The sequence below is a fragment of the Cydia amplana genome, chromosome 12, assembly GCF_948474715.1.
Source record: "Cydia amplana chromosome 12, ilCydAmpl1.1, whole genome shotgun sequence".
Classification (NCBI taxonomy): domain Eukaryota; kingdom Metazoa; phylum Arthropoda; class Insecta; order Lepidoptera; family Tortricidae; genus Cydia; species Cydia amplana.
Window position 1 is genome coordinate 4729075 of NC_086080.1, and position 26056 is coordinate 4755130.

A 26056-nucleotide genomic window follows, 5' to 3' on the forward strand; every position below is an offset into this window, starting at 1 on the left:
ATGCCTAGGTCCACTTGCACCATTCCTTTAACCCGGGGTTAACCGGTTAAACGAGTGTCAAATTGCACTGGTAACCATGGTAACTCCAGGTTTTACCGGTTAACCCCGGGTTAGTGGAATGATGCAAGTGGCCCTTAATAAAATTACGAGTTACTAATAGCCGCAGCGATAAGTTATCTGCAACGCGATAGCTCACGCTACGTATCGATACCTACGAGTCGATATCGATTAGATTTCGCTTGTCAAAAGTGTCACTTGGCTAGGCAATGTATGGCAGATATCGACTTCCGGTAACGAAAGTTTTGCGTTTCGTTACAACATTGCAACTTGGCTAGCTTTTTTGTATTCGTTAATATTTTTCGACAGACTCATCTACGGTACCTGTCATTCCCGTACATTTTTTATCGATTCGTTGGCCATATCGTTTTACGAATTGCGTCTTGGCTAGGCCCCCTGTTTACTGCCCGTCGGTGGACCTTATGCCTTTGCATTACGGTTTAACATTGACAGTCAACAGTGTGGACGATGATATAATACTCGTCGTCCTTGATATCTGTACTTTGTACCATTAATCATTCATCATTAATCACGTACGAGTAACCGGAGTAACCGATTCATTATAATGCACAACTTGATCTTTGTGAAGTTCTTGTTATTTAGCAACATGCTTTATCCAGATAAAGAAGATCTGGCAGCTTTCCCGCGTAGCGTATTAACCTCGCAATACAGCAGGGAAATGCTGCCAGTGTCCTCGGAACCATGCCCAAGGGGCCCAATTTCTTAGATTTATTTTAATTTTATTTACTTAGTATTAGTTTTTAGTTATATTTTATAGATAGGTAAGTTAGCTTTTTTTTAATGTACAATTACTTCTAACCTTTATCTTAAGTTATACCTATCCTTTAAAGTTCTTATCCACAAAAGAACATGAGTTTTTTTACATTAGCTAAATTTGATTAGAAATAGAACTTCAAAGTCCGATTTTACCATCTTTTTGTTAGACTCTTCTGAGCCTATTTCAATAATTTGATTCTATTTCGATCGATACTCATAATATTTGCAGTACCTATTCACACTAATTAACTAGCACGTTATTAATATAATTATCGCGGATGCATAAAGTAATAGTATTGTTTTTATTACTGTGAATTTCCGCAAAGTAATGTATAATTAAATAAATTAATATTTGGCATTTACAGTGCATAAAATACAAGGTAACAAAGATTATACCGAATTAATAACTTCCGGTTTACCGGAAGTAAAATACATGAATCGCTTAACATTTAAATAATATTTCGTCATGTATTCACTAATATTTAAACTTCGTTTTATTAAAATGTATACTGAGGTTTTATTTCATCTCTCTTCAAAAGGCAAAGGTCTTGAAAAACGGCATGCAACGGGCGTCAACCATCTTACATGGATAAATTATCTGTTAAAAACAAAACAATGTAGGTACTTCAAGCGTAATCGCTGGGACGTGATGCAGGTGGCGTCCTCTATCATACATCTGTGAAAAACCAAACAATGTAGGTAGTACCTACTAGGTACTTATTGAGCATTAAACAGCGTCCCGGGTCCACTCACGCCCCGCTCAGGCCCGCGGACGCACGCTCACGCCCGCTCCCGCCGTGTGTGACTGTGCATGGAGCTATATACCTGCAAATCTATACGATTTTAATATTATGTATTACTAGCGACCCGCCCCGGCTTCGCACGGGTTAACAAATTATATATCCTTCCTCTTGAACCACTCTATCTATTTATTTAAAAAAACCGCATCAATTCCGTTGCGTAGTTTTAAAGATCTGCATACATAGGGACAGACAGACAGCGGGAAGCGACTTTGTTTTATACTCTATGAGATGTAGTGATTTATGTAATATGACTTGGTTCCTTATATACTGATTTTATAATTGATGTATGTTTATCATAAGTAGGTAATTAATGATACATTTATATAAACAGCTTGCTATTATGTGTTACGTTATCGGGAAAACAGGAGTATTGAACTTTGTATTGTTAAAAGCAAAGACAGTAGGGAAAAATAAGTTGGCAATAAATGTTTTAAATAATATGCGAGAAACTTATTGTTTGTACCTTGTACCCAATAATATCTACCGACTGCTACTATGTATAGGCCATGAGAACTAATCCCAGGCCAGTAATTCTAATGACTGAAGTCCACCGCATAACCTGCGATATTCCCTACAATTGGCAGTGTCCCATTACCCACGCCGACATGGGTGAACCGCTCCGTCTCCACATCTAACCAGCTTAACTTGATACTGAGATCTGTATCAAATGGGTAACCAGTAGAGGCCGTAGAGGGTACGAACTAGAGTCTTAGGCTTCTACAGACCTTGCAACAAATAGCATGCGATGGCCGCTAGGTAGCGACAGCGCCACGCGCGGCTTATGGCTTTCCCCAAAATTGGGGCCGAACGGATGTACTTTTAGCTGTAGCAAAGCGATGAAATCGCGGAGAGACACGCCTGGTAGAAGCAACGAATCAATCTATCGATAAAATGCAGCAAGGAATTGCAAATCCCATGCGATTATCGACGACGTATGTAGAGACCATTGCACATTGTGAACTCGAATTTCGACCGACTAGGCAATGGAGTCTAAAAAACTACGTCGAGCCTTTACGAACCATAGTAATCAAATTGAACGGTAGTGACGTCCTTGCCTCAATTCATCGCCGCCGAATTGTCAACAGATGCGATCAAAGGTCGCTAGGTATGGGCGTAGGTTTGTTTACACTCGTGTCGATATTTACATATCGATGTTTGGGCAATTTGATTATTATCGTGCACTTTAATAAATAATAAATAAGCCTTTATTGCTGCTCAACAGTGATAACAATATTAGATATTGATTTTCCGACGGTTGGGTTTTGTTAACAACGGCTTCTCTTTCGACAAAAGCCTGCTCTATTGTCATTTCTCTCTGTCTCTTGCTAGTCTAATCCATCCTGGGCCGTGCACTTTAATGGTGGTTTAATTCGGTATGAATGATGGTGGTGGGATAATTAATTTTTAAATGACATAATTTCTTGTGTCTGTTTTAATTTCAAATATCTGCATTTAATAAACTCGAGATATATTAAAAGGCCGTCGTCCTATTGTTAGTGATTGAAAACGTAGGTAAAATACCTATAAAAATATCTAGAACCAACAGTAAAAAGATTTATTTACTCGCTATCACATTAAGTATACTACTTTGTTATATCTTATTGTTAGTAAGTACGTGAGATATCCATAACAATATATACCATGTTAATTTTGCCAGCAAACAATGTGCAGTTAGCTGAGAAAATTGCTAAATATCTACGTAGCACGCTAGAATTGACGTAGATGTATAATTATCATAATTCTTGTGATTATAATTGAATGGCTGTAGAATTTAATTATAAATGTTCTTCTACTAAAACATTCTGTTAAATTCAGAAGACTTGTACAAATACCTATCGAAGAATCTTTATTAGCTGAATTTCAATTGAGTACCTAACTGTAAGGCCTGAGTGGACGCTCGAAGCGGAGCGTTCGGCGGGGCGTGCAGCGTGGCGTCGAGCTCCCAAAGGATTTGAGCAGCGTGCACTAAGGCCGCTCCTATACGTTTGCATTTGTTTAACTTGCACGCCGCACGCCCCGCCCCGCTGCACGCCCAACTCGAGCGTCCACTCAGGCCTTACACTTAAGGAGCTAAATGTAATTTGTTACATAGCAAAATCGATCTTTCTCGATCCTTATTTATGATCAACCCATGTCAGTAATGTGAATCATGTCTAATAAATAATACAACTTTATCGACATTTGTTTGCGGGACATCCCTACACGGACATACCGGTTACCGGCAGTCGTATGTACGTTACGAGTACATGCATTATCGAATCGACTGTGTCCGCGCCTAGTGGTCTGCGGTGAATTAAAAAAAAAGTTTGAACATTTGAACATGAATGGTGAAGTGTAGTAAAGTAATATCAATTGCAGTTAAATAGTGAGGCTGTTGTTGTTTTTTTTGAAAATGGCAAAATCGACTGTTTTGTTTCGGCAATGCATGTAAGTAGTTTAGTATATAGGTATACGAGTTTATTTTCATTTTTAACAAGTTTTTAATAAATTTTGGTGTTGATTATCGAGAGTACCTAGGTATCGAGACCTTAATACTTACCTATACTTACCTATCTAGTTTTTTTGCTAAAAATGTTGTAGATATTTGCATTTGACCGACAATTAGTCCAATGCAACTATTATATATATGTATAATATATGATTGTGTATTTTACTGTATATTTGTAAGTAAATTTTATTTTTGACATTAATTTGAATACATATTATAGTTCAAACTTTACCTACGTATATTATTATATAAACTACTTATAATTATTTAACGCATAGTGAAGAAAGTCTTATTAGGTAAGTACATAGAAAACTTACATTTTACTTAAAAATAAACTGTAATTATTTCATTTAAAATTATATATCCTACGTGCTAATAAACAACTTTTTGCACATTAAAATCAGATCATCTTAAATGAAAACAAATCCCACCAACGCGCAATTTCAACCAATCATTCGCAAAATTACAGAGCTTAGTCAACTTTTCGACGCTTCCTGTTTACACGCAGTCCATTGAACTCTTTACAAGACCTCCTTCACGCGCACTGACCAAAACCAGCAATGTAGGTACACAAAAAGCATAGGTATTATGTCACAAACCGTTTCGTTCCTTCGGCCTTGAACTTGGTACCTCTAAGGACTGCGTATAAAGTATCGCATTTATTAACCAGACCGCATTCTTACCACGCAGTTGCCATATGCGACGTTATCTATGAAAAGGGACCTTATTGTCGATGGCGGTTACGCCATTATTAACGATGCTCCGATATAAATACAATGCCGCGCGACGCTGTGCGGCGTAAGCGCCATCGACAATAAGGTCCCTTTTCATAGATAATGCCCCAATTATGTTTGTAAACATAGGTATAGGTAAAAAGTATGTTATTGTTATGATAACAAAACACGAAGATAGGTTTGTTATCAATATTTACCTTATTTTTAGAACAGTCTGGTAACTTTACTACTATACTCATCATTCTCGAAAAGATAACATTGTATGCTCATTTTGGCTAACAAACAAATTAAGTGAAGTGCATTGGGACAATTTCTATAATTTAATGGGATAATCTTCAGTCACTTGTAACTTTTGTTTACACAGTTACCAAGTTCCATAGAATGGCACTTTACGTAACTTTCTATTTTGAGCGTTTTAGGCTACTTAGGCTTAGAGGCTCTACATAAATAGAGTCATGTAGGTACCAATATCACTTATAAAACAAATTCCCCCGCCGCGTCTGTCTGTTTGTATGTTTGTATGTTCGCGATAAACTTAAAAACTACTGAACGGATTTTCATGCGGCTTTCACCTATCAATACAGTGATTCTTGCGGAAAGTTTAGGGCGCTAGTGTATTGATAAAAAAACTTATATTTTTTACAGTATCCCTCGTCAGTCTCGCTCCGTCAGTACGACCTCATCCCGTCGCACATCGACGTCGCCGCAACGTCGCTCCGCCGCGGCACCGTCGCCAGCGACGTCGCTCAAACCCTTCCACGAGATCCCTGGGCCACTAGCGCTGCCTATGTTGAGGCATTCTGCACATGTTCTACCCAGGATAGGTAAGGGCTTAGTAGTTCACTTTATCACTATTTCGCTAGCGACATCATGGCGACATCACTCAAACCCTTCTACGAGATCCCTGGGCCACTAGCGCTGCCTATGTTGAGGCATTCTGCACATGATCTACCCAGGATAGGTAAGTGCTTAGTAGTTCACTTTATCACTATTTCGCTAGCGACATCGTGGCGACATCACTCAAACCCTTCAGTGAGATCCCTGGGCCGCTAGCGCTGCCTATGTTGAGACATTCTGCACATGTTCTATCAAGGATCGGTAAGTGTTTAGTAGATCCATCTTTTTCATTTTATCGCTGTCTCGCTAGCAACATCACTCAAACCCTTCAGTGAGATCCCTGGCGGCCTAGCCAAGGTGACAATCGCTTACGCTTCGCCATCGAATCGTTTTGTGTCTCTCTATAACTCTTCCATATTAGAGTGACAGTGACAGTTGCGTTTCGTTCGCTAAGTAGCGTTAACGACGGGCATGTTGTCTATGGGGCAGGCCCCATAGACAACAGCCCAGGGCCCAGGGGCCGCTAGCGCTGCCTATGTTGAGACATTCTGCACATGTTCTACCCAGTACGGATATGATGGTCGTTCTTGTCTACGTGACAGCGTGATAAAACGGTGTCCGTCACTTTCTTTCCCACGGTGTTAAACAGTGACAGTTATTTTATCACGTGGATAAAGATGGATAAAGCTATCCATAATAGGCTGGCAGGATAGGTTAGTTAATTCTATAAGTCATGACGTTTAACCTTTTGGACGCCAATGATGGATATATCAGCACCGCAGGTCCAACGCCAGATGAATTAATCGGTCACATACCTACCACAGAGCAACATAGCCCTACGTGCACATGCATAAAGTCCAATTTAAATTTTAGCACTTTTGTGACAGCTTTTGTTTTTGACACGGTGCTCTCAAAATCGTTGCCAATCTAGCTTGGTCTCACTCTAATAAAGTGCAAAACAAACTTTTAAACACATAAAAGTTATCGTCAACACGTTAATTTTAAATGTAGTTATCTTAATAGACAAGTAGTATTCTTGTTTGAGTTTGTCATTATATAACACACGCAACTCACAACATATGTTAATGCGGTTAGGGATAGTTTACATTAAGTTCGTAAAGACGTTAGTACTGGTGACTGGATCTCTATAGTTTCCCATAAAGTCATAATGTATTGTTTGGCACCGACTTTAAACGTTTCAGTTGCTAGGGCATATAAAACGAAATTATATTTTATTTTATCGTTTTTGAAGTCAATTTAACTTTTTTTAAAGATTATTTTTTTAAATGTAAAGTGTAAACGAAGTTTTAGCCTAGACTCAGCATCCAGTCTGTCTATATTTAGAAATTAACTGGACACACGGGACAGATGACGTAAATCCGAGACAAAAACTGGTATGACGACTTTCTATAACGCAATAGGGCTTAGATGCTCCTATATATGTATTATGAATTTAAAAATTACTATTCTGGGGACCAAGCCAAGTTGACAATCGTTTGCTGAAAACGAAACGAAACGCTAAGATAAACGTAAATAATGGAAATGATAGCGTTTAATTTTCTACAAACGATTGTCATCTTGGCTAAGCCCCCCGTTCGTCGTTCCGTTGCATTTTGGAGGAAATGATACAGACCGAAGCTTATAGCTAGTATCAAAGTGTAATGTAGACATTTTATGATGTTCTATTGTTTACCAATTCGCAGACATATGGATATCTGGCCCCGTAGACAACATGCCAATCGCTAACGCTACGTAGCGAACGAAACGCAACTGTCACTGTCGCACTAATATGAAAGAGTGATAAAGAGACACAAAGCGTTTCGTTGTCGAAGCGATAGCGATTGTAACCTTGGTTAGGCCGGCTGAGATGACGAACTTGTTTTTTGTGATTAGTGTATTTCTTTGATTTTTGTCTACAATATTTCTCAATCAACGTACCCTACAAACATTTAATAGACACATTAACCCGTATTTAAGAGTGACGTAGACAGGTAAATAAAGTCCACTTTTAAATACAACCCGTATTTCCAGGTAACTTCCACCACTCAGTCGGCCTAGGCCTGCTAGAAGGCCTGCAGTCCCGCTACGGAGACCTAGTGCGCCTAGCGAAGGCCTCTCGCACCCGCCCAGTACTGTACGTCTTCCACCCCGAGCTGATGAGAGAGGTAAATTACAATCGGCTTAGGCCTCATCAAGCGCGAGCGGGAATTGTATGTCTGTGGGCCTCATAAAAAGCATGAGGCCCGTTTGTCAAAAGCTTGACTTGTAGTACAAGCGGATGTCACTTTTTGACAGCTTTTGTTAGAAAGGGACTTCCACTTGTATTACAAGTTACAAGCTTTTGAGAAACGGGCCCCTGTAGTCACGCTTCGATGTCTGCTTCTATTTAGCATAAAACGAAGTGTTTTAGAATAGAATAGAATAGTTTTTTATTCGTAAACACACAGACAATAGGACTGGAAGGTTGACTGGAAGAGGTCCCTTATAGTTCGCCTTTGTACATTGTATACTTTCTTTTTAATTGTATCTTAACCTGTCTTATGTACAATAAAGTGTTTACATACATACATACAATAGGAACATAGTGAAAATAAAATGTCACGAAATTGACGAAATGGCCCCACTTTGCTTTATAGCTTCACTAGCTTCTTCCACTGTCAATGTCATAAGACAAAGAAGTTCTACACAGTTGGCTTAAGCCTAAAGCATATTTAGACTACTATTTCACGGGCCCTATTTCTCGGATGGGGTGCTGTGGTGTCGTAAGAGTTACGGCACTTATTTAAGGAATTCAGAGCTAGGTCAGGTTACATAGGGCACGAGAATAAGAGAATTGGTTTACTTTGTTACCATTTAAAGCGTCAGGCCCCGTAGACAACATACCATTCGCTAACGCTCCGTAGCGAACGAAACGCAACTGTCACTGTGACACTAATATGGAAGAGTGATAAAGAGACACAATGTGATTCGATGACGTAGCGATAGCGATTGTCGCCTTGGCTAAACCGCCAGACCCGCTAAATCAGTACGACTACCACCAGTTTGACACTGACATGTCTGACATATTCGCTAGCTACTTACTTTCTGCATTCATTGACATAATTTAGAATGTGTTTATTTTCTATTGAAGGTCACATACTTAAGCTATCTTAACCATATAAAAACCCGCACCACCAAAAGCTAACCGTGTTTGCGCATTTGCAAAACAAATACAAATCAAATAGTAACTCCTAACTTAAACAAATAAAAAGCAAAACAGACACATTGACAGTTAAGAATGAAATTAAAAAGTAAACACAAAAATTAGAAAGTAAACTGTAGCGTCTCATTCCAGTCAGCCAGTCTCATTTAAAATTCTAGAATTTCGGCTTTCATGTCAGACGTAACGGCCACTTTCACACAATCACTTTTTAAATGTCTAATTTATAATTCGCAATTCAATCTTGATTGCTAGAGTCAGACCGAGAAAAGTCTGTAGCGATTTTGATAGCCCACGCAGTGAAAGTGTCATTTTAAACGTCAAACTTCTATTAATTTATGACGTGTAAATAACACTTCTTGGTCTAACTCTAGACATCATTTGAATGATTTATTATTATCATGAATACAAGTAACTATGTTTAGTTTGTCAAAGGACTGTCTCATTTCAAAAAGATATAATCATACTATCTTTGTCTTACACTAGTATTAGCGCCCAAAAGAAAAGGATGAGTAAATTTTATTTTTGTTCTTATTTACTGACAAATTTGGTTTGACCACCTATAGGTATACCTCTCGCGTCGAATGATGGGCCCTACCTATGACAATTCAATTTTACATGGAGTAAAGTCTATTTTTTTATTCCGTAGACTGAAATGACATTTCATAGTATGAACATCATGTGTCATCTCATACTATGAAATGTAATTTTAGTCTACCGAATAAAAAAATAGACTTTAGCTGTCACGTAAAATATTAGTAGACATTTTTTGAAAGTTTGGCACATTCATCATATAATTCTACACATACGTAGTCGCATGCAGAAGCTAGTGATTCAATAAAATCTAGAGGCAACTGAAAACGGTCAATTTAAACTCAAATACATAGGGGTGCAAGTCATTTATTCCAAAAATATCCTACATTCAATTCCTATCATGCTAACAAGTAGATATTATCAAAAGAAACCTTAGTCCTTAAGTTATTGACCTCCTTTAGTTCAATGGAGCCATGATTATATTTTTTTCTACTCCAGCACTTAAATGTGTCAATTAAATGACTGACAGTGATATCTAAAGCAATGTCATTTGAATGATTTGTCTATAGGCTCATAAGATGACTGCTAGCAGTCATCTTATGAGTATAATACAACTGCTTTATTTTTTTTAAAGATACAAGTTCCGATCATCTTGATTGAAAGAGGTATGTTTTCATTTACAATAATAACTCTTTTTTTTTTAAATAATAACTCAATTTTTTTTAAATAATAACTCTTTTTTTTTAATAATAACTCTTTTTTTTTAATAATTTTTTTTTTTTTGCTGCAGCTGTCATAGAAAAAGTAATGTATGCAACAGCTCATAATTGGTTCTTAAAATTCTCGGGTCTTTTTTTTTTTTTTTTTTTGCTGCAGCTGTCATAGAAAAAGTAATGTATGCAACAGCTCATAATTGGTTCTTAAAATTCTCGGGTCTTTTTTTACAAAACTCGACTACGTCTCGTTTTGTAACTTCGACCCTTGAATTTTAAGAACCCTTATTATATCACTGTTGCATAAACTACTATATCAATTCACAAACCATCAGTCCATCACTATTCAAATAACAATAGGCTCCTAATTATATCTTGATCCTTATATTCTTAACAGCTATTTAAAAACTGAGGCCAGATTTATACTGGTCAACGAACGGCAAAATGGTGAGTTATGCGTTAGAAACTACGAGGGCAGGTCCAAAAGTTCCCGGAAGGTAAGAAGTCCCCAATGTCAGAGAAAATACTAATACTAATACTTAAGATTTGGGGGTGTAAAGGCTCTCCAAGTATCAAAATAAAATTATATTAAATATTAAGGGTTTCGCGACAGGACTGTTAATAAGCTATGGTGTGAATAGTGAGGATAGGTTAGGTGAGCATAATTTTTAGTACAGTATTATTTGAAAACTCATTAAGAGTTTATTTGCCAATTATCAGCCTAATGAGCTTAATATTTAGGTACTTGACAAAATATCTTCTATGACGAGATTGACGAGTCAATGAAAGAACTTGACAGCAAAGCAAAGATAATATTTTGTAGGTTTGGTGGCGGGGTGGCCTAGAGGTTCAATGCGCACAGTGTTCCGTCTAGAACAAGCTAGGTGGACAAAATTCATTATCAAATTTCCACTAATGAGTAATTAGATTAGATAAATAACATTCTTAAACCCCCAAACCCATTAATAGATCATGCCTAACTTTCTAATTTTATGAGTTATAGGGCGCCGAAGTCAGCTAACGAGGTAAGTGCAATCGCACAGTTAAGAATAAGAATAAGAATAAGAATAATTTATTAAGAAAACCTTATTGCTAATGTTACATTATGCGTGAATTTTTACATATTACGTACATTGTTACGTGCGCCTGAACTAGGAATATAATCCTGTATCTCAGGCAAAGAGATAATATACTTTAATGATCAATATAGCAAATTAAAATCATGAACAAGAGACATAAATAGGTATTGAGATATCTTACACTTTGTAACCAAGTATTGCTGTGTCAGTGTCTATAGTATACAATTTATAAAGTAGGGCGATCGTGTTTATTTTATTATTGCATTGTTATTAGTTTACCTTAAAAATAGTTACTTACGAGGTATGAATTACCTTTGATAGGTTTACGGTTAGTAGGGCAAATTAAACATAAGGTACCTATTGGTTAGTAAATAAAGCACTTATTGATGACAATTTAATACAATCATTAATTACTTAAGTATGAAAAACATTATCCATCTATACGTCGATCGCAAATGATAATAACTACAAACCAACTAGAACAAATAATGTTTTAGCATGTACTTAGAGCATATTTTAGCCCTCCCCATAATCAATAGAGTTGATGTAACGTCGTTCGGCCATTTTCCTGACGGGACAGTCAGGGTCCCCAGTTATATGAGCATTGGGTTTTTTGAAGAGACTGCATGATGCGCATTTGGGATATTCTTCTTTAAGCACACAATCCTTGTCCGAGTGCCCAGGATTACTGCAATGTCCACAGGTGAATTCTGGTTGTTTGCATGTTTTGGCAGCATGGCCGTAAAAATGGCACTTGAAGCACCTTGTAACAGTTGTGAAGTCTCTGACAGGACACGATGACCAGTTGATGAAGGCTCGGTTCTGAGATATGAGGGCTCGTCGTATATAGGCTGGAACTTCTATCACGTAGTTACAGGTCTCTGCATCTTTCTTACCCGACTTATGGCTTAATTTGATAGACGCTAAGAAATTTTCTCGAGTTAGGTCTTGAAACTTGTCGGCTATATTCTGTTCGTATAGACAACTGTAGACCTCTTGTTCCCGTAGAGCCGATGGTACGCCTACTATTACGACTCTGGGTCTGCGCTTGAAGGGTTCATCGATGGTGAAATTCGGGGATGAGTTTTTAAATGTCAATTTCAATTTTTCTATGTCGTCCTTAGTGTCAGTGCTGATGATTACACCGCCATTTTTTACTTTACGCAGCGCTCTTACGTGCAGTTTCATTTCTTCAGGATTAATAATTTTTTGTACTAGGTTTTTCGTCTCCTCGCTTGACTTCGTCTGATCTTTAGGATAAATTGCGACTGAGCTCAAATTATTAGGACGAATTTCGTTTTTGTTACTGGTTTTTACCATATCCGCAAAAGAAAGTGCGTGTGTGGCCGGTCTGTTAGTGTTAGTATCGATACTGTCCTTGAGGGCTCGGAAACTGTCTGATAGGTCTTGTTTTTCTTGAAGCGTCTGAAGAGTACAGTGGTTAACGAGTGCCTTTGCTTTAAGGCCTTGGTAAAGAACTGCCAAGTTTGCGGAACCGTGGGAAACCTTTCGGCAAAGATTGTGGATCCTGAGTTTTTGGTCGGAGTTTAATTTGCCTTCCGTCGATATGCTGCAGATTTCACTAAGAGATTTATCTATGGTGCTCATCCAGTTCTGAATCTCTGATGTTGGGACCGGATCGAGGTCGTTTGCGCTCGTTGGTTGTGCATTTTCATTTCCGGTATTCGGTGGCACTGGTGTTGATGGCGGGGAACGCTGAATTTTGGAACTTCTGCCAAACGGGCTGTTATTAGCACTCATAATGAATAAAGTTGTTTAAACACTTTGACGTCATAACTACTTGCACTACACAAGCAAAGAACGTCGCATGACACAGTTTTTCAATATCGAGGTCAATGCATATTGCACACGATTTTAATTTGTATATTATTTAATTATAATTTCAACACGTCTGTTCGCATCGATAGTCGGATGAGTATATCGGATGATGATATAGTATAGTTAAATCAGTTGCAATTCTGTGATGCGTTCAACAACATTTCTTTCAAGTAAAACATTATATTGTGGAATGTTGTAGTAATGGATCTTATAGCTGATGGTAAGCACTTTATATTTTTTATTTAAACATATTCATATCTGTCGTAATAGTGCAATATATAGAGCATTAAAAATTTACTTTAAAAATGATGAATTTTTTCTTAGTTTTCGAACTTTGATAGACTGGCAAACACTTGACAACACTTGACAACAGTCTAGATTTTACATATTATGTACTTCCATCATCCTTCTTTATGTTGGTGTATATTTAATTTTTCACAAATTTTCACAACATTTTTTTTTTTTCCTTTTTTTTGCAGAACTCGTTTTCTCTATTTCAAGGAAGGGGTTTTTGAAGAATGGCCAAATAAGGGGAAAAATGACGGAAATTCCCACCTTTATCAGTTTATATTGGTAAAATATGAGTTACGAGATTTCACGGAAGAGTCTGAGAGACAGTTGAAAAATATTTTAACCAGTTATTCATTAATACCGCATACAACGTGGAATAGTGCGTCAAGATTAAAGAAGCAATTTGTGGAAAAATTTAAAAGTGGTCTGGATGGCCAAAATATAGAATTACAAGTGTGCATAACTAGACTAAGTGCATCAACGTCGTCTGAAAATGTTAATCCTGCAGGAAGACCCAAATTAAACTTCAATAGTTCCTCTTTCAAAACGAAAAAACGCTGAGTTAAAGATCTGGTACAATTACGTAGTGTTTTAACTGCTGCCGCAATCCCGATTGATTCGTGATCGGCAGGAAATAGAACACGGCAAAAATGTTAAAAATTATTAGAGAAAGCCCACATAAGCCAACGTAGTCTTGTTCTTACGACAACAGTATGTACTTCAATTAATTCTAGGCAGCTAAGTGTTAATGCGGCATTAGCATATTATATTGAGTCAAAATCGACAAATATAAACTTACAAGCAGACTAAAAAGTGATGAATGAAGGCTGATCATCATAAATATTCATTATATCATTATTTGCCCAATGCAATAGGTACATGCGTGTTATATTCTTCAGAATAACTTCAAAAAACTTACGCAAAACAAGGAAAACAATTATTATTCTGATATAATACATGAGTTAGAACAGATTATTAGGTTATTAATAATTAACAGATTAATAATTAATTTATTATTAATAATAAGTTAAGTTTTTTTTTAATTTTCTATGTATTTTTTATTTTCTTGTATATTTGTAAGTAAATAATTTAAAAAATAATATATCTAATGAACTGTAAAATTTTGTTTATTATTGTGTTATTAAATTATTTGTAAAAATAAAATATAATTAATTTAAATTTTATTTTAATTTTTTTACTTTTTTTTCATGGTATTTTAAAATTATTAATAAATTATATTTAATTGAACAATACTAACCATAATACTACCCAAAAACACAAAAAAATAATTTTGTCCACCTAGCTTGTTCTAGACGAAACACTGTGAGGCGTTAGCCCGGATTGCTAAAGACGCCGGTTCGAATCTGGCCTGCACCACTGGAGGGGTTCGTCACTTTTTCTCTCACAAGTGTATTAAGCTTAAGGGGGATGTACTGGGGATATTTTGGTGTACCTATCTATCATTGAAAACATAAAGTAATTTTTATTAAACAAAAACATGACAAGAAAAAACAATAAATAAAAACAACTTAAAATTACAATTAAACTAAAGGGGGATTATATTGAAAAGGAAAAATAGTAATGTCTATATATTCATAATTCCTCCATTCCGCGAACTTTTGTACCTCCCCTCGTATAGTTAAATCTTATCAATTGACGTAGAATGTCAAATGTTATGTTTGTATACAATTTTACATACACATAAAACGAATGATAATTTGTTGCGCTTGCTCGTTGCGTGATCGTATGATAAATGATAATATTATCTACTATACTGACATAAAAATTATTTTTAGAACCCAGCTAGATAAAATTTATGTGCAAATTGATGAGATGAGGTCAGTTTGGGTGACTTCTTAACTAGGTGACATGTCACACCGGTAACTTATCGGTGATATAGAGAAATATTTAAGTACATGCTTTTTATGAGTGACCGAGCAAGATAGTTTATATGCAGAGCTCATACATTTGCGGTAGATATTTTTTTGTAAAAACCTATATTATCCGAACTAATTGTGACCGAGAACTTCAAGGGCCCGGGCACACTTAACGTCTTTCGAGCGTCGGCGTCTAGTCAGTGTTATGGAAAATGGCGTTGCGCCGACGTTGCGTCGAGCAGCAGCCATAGAGTTGGCTAGACGCCGACGCTCGAAAGACGCTAAATGTGCCCGTGCCCTTATACCGGAGCAACAAATTTACCCACCTCCTTTTTAAGAATCGATCGGAAACTTATGTAAACCTCGTCTCGCGAGCCATATTGAGGGAAGAATAAGGCGCTTCTACTATTTCAAATAATAAATGTTACTAATTACTACTCAAAACGACCGAGCCCTCATTAAATAAGAGCTCTTTGAACTGCCAACATACACTAAAATTGAATTTGTTTTGTTTACAAATCAAACGATAGAAACCCGATCCATTTGAAAATGATTTCATTGAATAAATTAGTAGTGCTGTAGTAGTATTAGTAAAACACTTTATTGTACAAAAATCAAAACAAAACAGGAAAAATAACATTCGTCATTAGTACAAAGGCTAACTTATTCCTTATTAGCAGTAATGTTTGGATCGTGACGCTATATGTAGAGATAAATTAAACCGCTACGCTTCGGTGTGAATGCGGCTGCACGCGCACGCCACGTGCTGTCATAATTTATGTGTTACTGTTCACGATTGTTTTGATTCTCTGCTGTATTACCTACCTAATGACTTGTAGGTGATTAAAGGTCCCATTACGTACGTGTACGGCTAATTGAACTATGAGCCACTTTGAACCTGGAAGTTATTATGATTTTATTACTGATAAAAGTCCTATACTATAAATGCTTAAACCGAAACCGAAAATTCTGTTCGACACTAGTTTTTTTGCAACAATGTAAAGGATAACTCACGTTAGACCGGGCCGTGTCCGGGCCGGAGCTTCCGGACTTTCCAGAGCTTCGTTTTGGAAAGCATCACGGATCACCTGTCATCTGTCATAGAAAAGTAAGCGCCGGAAGCTCCGGCTCCGGCCCGGTAGGCCCGGTCTAACGTGAGTCATCCTTTAATCAAAAAAATATTTGTGGCTACATGTGGCATCGCCCACATCACCGCTGCGGCAGTGACCTTGCAGCCGCTATCCGTATCTTATTATGTACCTATATGAAATCAACTTGATATAAAGTTAAGTTTGACTTTACATTGGCATTGACAAATCGTAGTATTTATTTGTATAGTTGATTTTCTAGAAACTTTGGATTGGATTAGATCAGCGATCGGCAACCTTTTAGCAGCCAAGGGCAATATAGTAGTTAAGTAACGAAGTTAACGCGGGCCGCACTTTGTTAATATTTATGACTTTATCAGACATTGTCGTTTGTCAATATTACATACAAAATAGCCAGGGAGGCTCGCGGGCCGCAAGTGACAGATTCACGGGCCGCATGACCGACCGCTGGATTAGATAATAGTAGGTACATTACTGCAGAGGCCGGAAAACATTTGCCGGTCACGTAGTTACAGCCGAGCGTAGCGAGGCCGCATATGGTTACAAGGCTCGCAGTCCCTTTTCTCACCGAGGTATTTATAGTTCTTTAAAACAAATGCAACTAAATTAAAATAAAACTTTGCCATCAATATGTCTGTGTTATTTTTTTCAGGTGTATGAGAGCTGCTCAACGGAACCGCCTCAGTGGACGCGGTCTCCGCTCCAAGCACATCGCACTTCTGCAGGCTGTCCGTTCCACGGGTAAAAAAATAATTATGGGATAATGCTACACATATCGCCTACAGCCGAGCTAGCACATGATTGGCGCGACAGTATCTCGCGGCGAGATGACTACACGTAGACGGGTAGTCTATCTTCCGCGAGATACTGTCCCGTCTGTACCCGTCTTTTTCTAACTATGTTAATCAAAGAGGTACGTGTAATCTATGTCGCCGCGAGATACTGTCGCACGAATCATGTGCTAGACCTACAAGTATTTAATAAGCCCAATAAGGCATGTAGTAGTTGTAGTATAGTGCTAAAGATAAAAGAATACCTTAAGGCGCGAAATGCTATGCCTTTGTCTATGGATGTACCCATTTGAACATTTTTTCAGTGACGAAACCAAAGCAATCTGGGCTTCCATAGGAGCACTCTTAGAAGATCCAGCTCTGTTGAAAAACTTCGAAAAGGCTTTCGATGGCATAGCAGTTGATGCGACGAGAAGGTAAATTATAAATAAATAATTAGGTATACGGATTTAGCTTGCTTAAAGATTCTTCCCAATTCTCTGTTTTACGTTAGTATTCCTATCAGAAATAAAAATCCACGTTACGTATCCATTCCACTATCTCGTGCAGTTTTCGGGGACATTAATAAATAATAAATAAATATTATAGGATAATATATTATTACACAAATTGACTAAGCCCCACGGTAAGCTCAAGAAAGCTTGTGTTGTGGGTACTCAGACAACGATATATATAATATACAAATACTTAAATACATAGAAAACAACCATGACTCAGAAACAAATATCTGTGCTCATCACACAAATAAATGCCCTTACTGGGATTCGAACCCAGGACCGCGGCTCACAGGCAGGGTCACTACCCACTAGGCCAGACCGGTCGTCGACATTTTTATTAGAATAGTAATGCTACTTGGGTACCCATACCCACTAGGCCAGACCGGTCGTCGACATTTTTATTAGAATAGTAATGCTACTTGGGTACCCATACCCACTAGGCCAGACCGGTCGTCGACATTTTTATTAGAATAGTGCAATTTTCAGGTTCGGAGAGCTAAGGAAAGCTGAGAACGCGCTGAACGATGAATTAGAAACTGAGGTATACCGCTGGGCACTGGAGACTCTAGGCATGGCAGTGTTAGGTACTAGACTTGGCTGCCTCGCCGGCGCTGCCCATATACCTACTTTAGAGACAAGGTAATTATTTTTAATTTTAAAACAAAACATATACTCAAGAGTAGCTTAAAAGAATGGGTCACCTGACGCACTTTGCAATGTTTTAAATAAATGAAAAGTAGAAATTTTTACCAACTGATTCGGGCGAGATTCGATTCATAGATCCGCCCGCCTTTTTATCAACTGTGCTTAATCGGGCTAACAGCAAATACTTGCACCATATACAGGGTGCTTCCTATAACAGGAGCAATAAATTAAACTAAAGGCTGTACTCCTCAAACTGACCAACATTTGTTCAGCAACTTTTAAAAATTGTGAATCCTTTAGACTTCCTCTTTTTCATACAAAATAAATATTGCCTTCAATGTACGCTGACACCGTGTGTTTGACGTTGCTTGTCTCGCTTTAAACATAACATGCAACACATTGCGTCTTAGAATAAACTTTAAGGTGTAATAAAAATCAAAACATGAGTTATTTTCAAATTCCTTACTTACCTTCTTATTGTTTTCTAGAAAACCAGAAAAAACCTCAATGGACGACGAAATTCCAGACCTCTGCTCGCTGTCGAAGCGTTGCCCCAACGGTCTCACTCCCGCAGAGGCGCTGGTCCGGTGTACGAGGGAGATAGCTGATGCAGGCTACTTGGTGCGGAGCGAGCATACCCTCAAGACCGAGTCGAAGACGTTTAACAACGCGCTGGAGGCGCTGGACAAGCATTACAGGTGATGATGTGATCATATTTATGATTTACCGACATAAAAAAAACAACGGGTTGCACTCAGGGAGTGCCGGCAGAAGTGAAAACTCAATGACTAGTGCAAAATGCACTATGTGTAATTGAGGTTAACGCCATCTAGCGTTAGCGTTAATTACTTGAATCCCCTAAGCATATCACTGTTAGTACTCGAGTTATATTAATACCAGTTAGAGCGAAACTCACTAGATGGCATTTAAATCAATAAAGAAAAACTCAATGACATTACATGCACTTAACAGTTTTTCATGTACCTAATGTCATTGAGTTTGTCTTTATTGATTTAAATGCCATCTAAATCTTACGGTCACGTGATCGTCTTACGCTGTCTCGAGTTTAACATTTTTTCCCCACCTCAAAAAGTGCACAGCGCCGCTAAAGAAGTTTTCACTTCAAAAATGTTTCCGTTCGGTGTCACGAAACTAGGGTAGGTAATGATGATAAAACAATATTTTACTTCCAGCCTATCAGAGCACTTCCTCCTGCAAGCCATGTCTGAGCTGAACAGCACAGACCCTAAGCCAGAACAGGTTCTCCTGAACAAACTGGCCCCTCTGAAGCAGAGGATACTTCCACTCGTTGCTGATGTGCTATTGGCTGGAGTCGATCCTGTAAGTATTTTAGGTACTGAATACTTTGCCCGCAGACATAGTAAAAGAACCCAAAAAAAGTAGATTAAAAAAGAGTCTTAAAATGTATCTCTTGAATACACTATAGGGGAATGTGTTATATACCTATAGAGTATTCATGACATTACCTAGTATTATAACTCCCAATGTAAGCCTATTACTTATAACATAAATTTATATAAGTATAGAATAATGCGACTCCACAGTCAAACAAATGTAGTTTTGTGGAGCTTTGTCCTTAACAAAAAAGTTGTAACTTTTGTGTAATAAATAACTAAAATAAAATAAATAAATAAACTCTTTTCTAAACTAGAGATGATCATTTACAATTTCTGTCGCAATTTTGATTTTGAAACTATAAACTCTTGTCTGACTAGAGATTATGTTAATGATTTTCGATTTTTTTAGCTATTTACGAATTTTCTGTAGTGATTTTGATTTTGAAACTATTATTGTGAGCCTATTGTGTCCCACTGCTGGGCAAAGGCCTCCCCCCTCTTCTTCCATTCATCCCGGTTTTGAGCTATATTTTGAAACTAGTTTTTTTTATTGTGGTGTTCATTGGATAGTAAAAAAGTATACAATACCTCTTCTCAGTTACCATAAAATGGTCACCAATATATGGTACAACAACTTGCTTGCAAATTTCATTACATCGTGATGCATCGCCGACTACTGCCCTAGTAGCACGGTCGCATTTTTATGCCTGTTACGGTCTAACAAGTAAGTGCAAAAGTGACGGGCATAGTGATAGTCGATAAAAATGGAACCGTGCTGAGCCCGCTGAAGAACAACCAATTCAATCGCCCGATTAAAAACCGCCATGTATCGAAACTCGTGTACCTGTTCTCGTAACGTCTAAATGGTTCTTTGGTAATCTAAAATGTAATAAGGCTACAACTACTAATTGGTCCCTTGCCATCATTCTCTTTTATTTTTTCAACAGTTGGCCCAATCGGCCCTCGCCATGCTCTACCACCTGTCCCTCAACCCCGCGCGACAGCAACGCGCCCACGACGAGATCTGCTGGTCCGCAGCTTCTCATGAGGCTGGTGCTGGCGTCCAGGAGTTGCCATACCTGGCTGCCTGTGCTAGGGAAGCTATGAGGCTACATCCAGCCACGGGAGGCGTGGTGCGGAGGAGTACGGAGGCTATCAGTGTTGGTGGATACGAAGTGCCTGCTGGGGTAAGTACTAAATCTTTAGAACTAAGGGCTTTTGTAGTGTAGTTTCCTAGGGAAGGTCATCTACATCTTAGAAGGCTGATGTTCAAGTATCTACCTATTATATGTTGGTAGCTTTCAAGTTCCTGATGGAGTTATATAATTAAAAAAAAAAACTTATCATCCAAGGTTCCAGTTCTTTACGAACTGTGGAATCTTTCAGCGTTATAGTTAATTACCTACCTAATTTAATTTATGTTAATAACTTTTAAAAATTTCAAAAGGTGAATAGCTGAAAAAATTATTAATTCGAAAAAAAAAATCGAAACCAAATATGTTCCTTTAACGCGCTTTAATTAGGTACCTATTCCAGTTCATAGGGTTGAAAACTATTAGGTACTGCTATTTCATCCTAAATTAGTCTGTAGTAACAAATTTTATTAGGGCTTGAAAAGCTTTTATTTATTTTAATTTAACCCTACCAAAAATTATAACCCTAATTTCAAAATTAAATGGCATTTAACAAGAAATTAAGGGCCCCATTTAATTTAACAAGTCGTCGTATTTCTGCACAATTTGCGGTGGTGCAATTAAGTTACAAGTACGTGAAATTCAGTTTAAGCGTCCATGAGGCAGTCTTAGAGGTTGATTCAGATTTAACATTTTGATATGGTTCTCATCTTGTTTTGATACTACCTTGATTGTAAGAACCAATCAGCGTTAGCGGTTCACGCTTCACGAAATGCAATGAGGAGTTGTCTTATCGAGCATCTCACTTCCACTTATTAGTGTATGTATTTATTTATCAAAAATGTAAAATTATAAAATAACGCACACTAATAATTATAAACTATTAGTGTGCGTTTAGATGCCTGTTAACTATCGTATCAAATCAATAAATATCGTATCAAAATGAAATGATAACCGTATCGAATTATTAAAACAGAATCTGACTCCTTAGAGCCATAAAGTGTTCGCTGTTTACTTACTTAATGCATTACTTAGAGACAAAGGCACAACATACGAGTATTTATTTGTTCGGCCTTATTCCTTTGAGATAAAGTTCAAAAATGTGTAGCATCACGGATTTAGCTTGAAACTTTATTGTCTTGAGTTTCCTGAACCGGATAAAGGACTGAGGTGCATAGAAATAATGTATACCTAATGTATGTAAAACGAAGGCAAGCGTAAATTGAACTCGAGCACTGAAGATTGTATTGGCAACAGTGTTGTATTGTGATTTTTACCAATCATTGTTATAAGATATGAACTATCAAACTTCTCATACAATCAAATTTTTACTCGACTACAATGAAGTTGACGAACGGTTTGTTGCAGTCGGCCCTTAGTAATAAATTAATAATATATGACTCCTTTCCATTTACTCGCGAAACACTAAACTTGCCTACAATCAAACTACTGTCATTAAAAATGTTTAAAATAACCTTAAATATTTGATACATCTAAATATTTTCGTCGTAATCGAAATATGGAGCGGATTCGGATATGGAGCGGGAGCGTAGGTCGTTGGCGGCACGAGCGAACATGATCGCACACAGATTTGCACGTTGTTCATCTTTAGTGAAAATAACCCTTTTTAAGGCGTACTGTACTTCTTTCTACACTAGCAATCTGTGGGCTCATTTCACTCAAAAATCGTTTAACTCCCTACGCGTCCAATATAATAACGCGTTCAGGGTGATGTTGCGGCTGCCGCGCCACTGTAGTGCATCGAGCATGTTCGCAGAAGCGCGCACCGATTGCTTTTACGCCACTCTGCGCAAGCGGTGCGCGGCGATGCTCAGCAGAGTGCGCGCCAGCCGCAACAGCGTCCTACTCGTCCTAGCCATGATCGCGGACCGGCTGGACTGCCCCTACATGAATCACTGTATAAGTGTGCACGTACGGGGGCCGTGCCGTGCCAGTAGGTAGGTAGGTACTAGCGGATTAATTTAATGTAATTTATAACTAATTTTAATTTAATTTTTATTGTAAGTAATGTATATAATATAATTTGTATTGTGTTGTGTAATATTATGTATGGACCATTGTAGTCTGTGAGTAAATAAATGAATTGAATTGAATTGAATTGAAAGGGCAAAACAGAGCATCATATATAAATGCCCATTTTATCCCCGTCCTATATCGGCCCTTGGTTATGCTCGGACTACTTTATGTCCTTATTGTATAATCTAAAAAAAATTACAGGTCGACATAGTCCTCTCACACGGAGTCACCAGCAAATCCGAAAAGCAGTGGGGCAGAGCCAAGGCCTTCATCCCCGAGCGCTGGTGCAGCGAAGGCTGGGAGCCTCTCAAGGCCTCCCGTGCCCATCCCTTGGCCTCCCTCCCCTTCGGCACCAGGTGCCCGGCCTCCGGCCTCGCTGGGCATGTACTGACAGGTCTTGCTACCAGGCTTATGGAGAGGTATAGGCTGGAATGGCACGGGCCGGCCGCGAATATGGTGACTACGGGAGTGAATAAAGTACAGGCGCCGTATTATTTTGTGTTGCAGGATGCACATTAGCTGCACCCCTGCACCACTTATAAATAATCCTTGAAAACGAGCAGTCAAATTTAATTGTAAACAGATTTAAAATGTTGACATTGTAACTAAACTACCTATTTAAAGGTAATCGACAACATGACGAATTATTTACTATTTACTTAGTCCATACATTTGCAACTAAGCAAAATTTTCACTAACTTATAGTTTGATAGAATCAATTCTAAGTACAAGGAAAAGAAAGCGGGTACCTACACGCTTTCTTTTCCTACCTAAGTGTAAAAAAGTTCAGTTTGGGCAAGAGAAAACATGCATGGAACTTTCATGCATGCTATTCCGAGCAAAATAAACTACCTATATTCATCTTACCCCACCTGAACTTATACTTATTAATACTACAAAATGAAATTAGAAAACATTTTACGTGCATAACTAAGCCGCCTTTATATTCTATGTTCCTTAAATTTAAGATTAATTACTTACTTACCTTACTATCTTAACTTAAAATAAATAGTAATTCATAAATGTGTAGTTGTTTAATTTTTAATGATTACTTACAAACTTACCCCTAATTTCTGGAACAAAGGATGACAAAATCCATTGAAGTTGCTTAATTAAAACATTCATCTCTGAAGATTCAGGTTAGTCTGGTCTGAGTTCATTATTTAGCTCTAAAGTTTGACTAAGACTAGTAAGACTGCATTTCCATTTGCAAGACAACTTCGGTGACAAATGCCGGCCAGCGGAAAGGGGGAGGAGGGGGGGGGGGGGGGGTAGATAAAGACCAAACGTGTGCGAGTCACGACTGTCACGAGCGAAGTGTCTCTGTTTCAGCTTGGGCAAAAATTATTTCATATCAACTTAATCTGTCGATTGGCTAGCTATTCTTCTCTAAAGGACATTGAAACATATGTTACTACATACTTCAACAATTCAAATAGACTGGTAGCCACATTTTTCTCTTCAATGTCTGCATTCCACAATATTAATCTTCTATCAAAGAAGCCGTTTGCCAACCTGCCTATTCTTATAAGACTACCTGATTACCGCCATTATCTTGACACGGACAAAGTATCGACCATTTGAAATCGAAAGGTTCTAGTGCATTACTACGAGTATACTTAATTTGAGACCAAGAAAAATGGGGCAATACGTCTTTTTGAAAAGTAAGTGGGTCGTTAGGGAAAATAAAAGTTTCTTAGTGTTTCAGGGTTGATGTGAGTGTTATGTTGCTCATTCTAACTTTGTAAGTACTTGCTTTGGTCTAACTTCTTTATAACTCACAAAGATTTGACGATATAGGAATACGCAAAATAGGCCAGTCGTCTAATTGCGGAAACCTGCCTGTGCTACAATAAAATATATAGGACCATTAGGAACATCAAAATTAAATGCCTATTTATGGTATTTTGTGACACTAAGTATATCTTATACCTTTAAACGAGCAATTCTTGTATATTTATATATTTTGGGGGATCTCGGAAACAGCTCTAACGATTTCGATGAAATTTGCTATATGGTTACAGGTGCGAAAAATCGATCTCGCTAGGTCTTATCTTTGGGAAAAGGCGAAATTTTGAGTTTTTATATGTTTTCCGAGCAAACCGAGCTTTCAGATATTTATGACTAGCTGTTGCCCGCGACTTCGTATGCGTGGATTTGTATATTGGTTGTTATATATTCTACATTAGCTTAGAACATTATGCAGCAAGAGATTGCGGTAGGACGGTTAATCATTTCTTAATTATTAATATTATACAACGCATGAGACTTTTCTTTCACAACCTACGAAGTTTCAAGCCCCTAACTGAATAAAATTGTCCTCGATGTAATCCCTCTAAACCCCCTTAGATTTTCATGTCCTCTTTTTAATAAAACCTACTACCTAACTACCTATTTACGAAGTTTCAAGTTCCTAGCTTTAAATAAAATTTGCACCCTAAGACGCACTTTCATCCCCTTTTTAACCCCCTTAGGGGTTGAATTTCCAAAAACGTTGCAATTACTTTTTTTGTAATCGGCTATTATGCCTTTCTAAAAAGTTTCAAAGCATTTGTAATGGATTCAAACTTTCAACCCCTGTTTAACCCTGTTAGGGGATGAATTTTACAAAACGCTGAAATCACTTTTCCTGTATTTTAATAATATCCCGAAATACAAAGATTCAAGTCCCGCGTTCGAAAAAATGTTTGATATCCATACAAACTTTCAACCCCTTTTTCACCACTTTAGGGGATGAATATTCAAAAACGCTGAAATGAGTTTTCTTGTATTTTAATAACATATATTTTTACGAAGTTTCAAGTTCCTCGCTTAAAATAAAATTTGAGCTCCATACAAATTTTCAACCCCTTTTTAACCCTGTTAGGGGATGAATTTTACAAAACGCTGAAATAACTTTTCCTGTCTTCTAATAATATCCCCAAATACAAAGATTCAAGTCCCGCACTCTCAAAAATATTTGATATCCGTACAAATTTTCAATCCCATGTTTTACCACCTTGGGGGATGAATTTTTAAAAACGCTGAAATTTGTTTTCTTGTATCTTAATTTAATACCTTTTTGCAAAGTTTCAAGTTCCTAGCTTAAAATAAAATTTGCACCCTAAGACTAACTTTCATCCCCTTTTTAACCCCCTTAGGGGTTGAATTTCCAAAAACGTTGCAATTACTTTTTTTGTAATCGGCTATTATGCCTTTCTAAGAAGTTTCAAAGCATTTGTAATGGATTCAAACTTTCAACCCCTGTTTAACCCTGTT

General features: G+C 37.6%; 1 protein-coding gene across 2 annotated transcripts; it reads left to right on the forward strand.

The window, feature by feature from the left end:
- Window positions 1-4018: 4018 nt before the first annotated feature.
- LOC134652817 (probable cytochrome P450 49a1) lies at window positions 4019-23336 on the forward strand. 2 transcript variants are annotated; one of them, XM_063507993.1, is made up of 10 exons: window positions 4019-4064; window positions 5505-5683; window positions 7728-7861; window positions 16990-17078; window positions 17434-17544; window positions 18112-18264; window positions 18759-18968; window positions 19464-19611; window positions 20576-20815; window positions 23000-23336. In XM_063507993.1, the coding sequence occupies exons 1-10, from the start codon at window positions 4030-4032 to the stop codon at window positions 23315-23317; spliced, it is 1617 nt and encodes a 538-aa protein (XP_063364063.1). In that variant the 5' UTR covers window positions 4019-4029; the 3' UTR covers window positions 23318-23336. The 2 variants fall into 2 exon arrangements, with proteins under 2 accessions (XP_063364063.1, XP_063364064.1); XM_063507994.1 differs by lacking the exons at window positions 4019-4064; window positions 5505-5683 and adding an exon at window positions 5739-5820.
- The last annotated feature ends 2720 nt before the right edge of the window (window positions 23337-26056 follow it).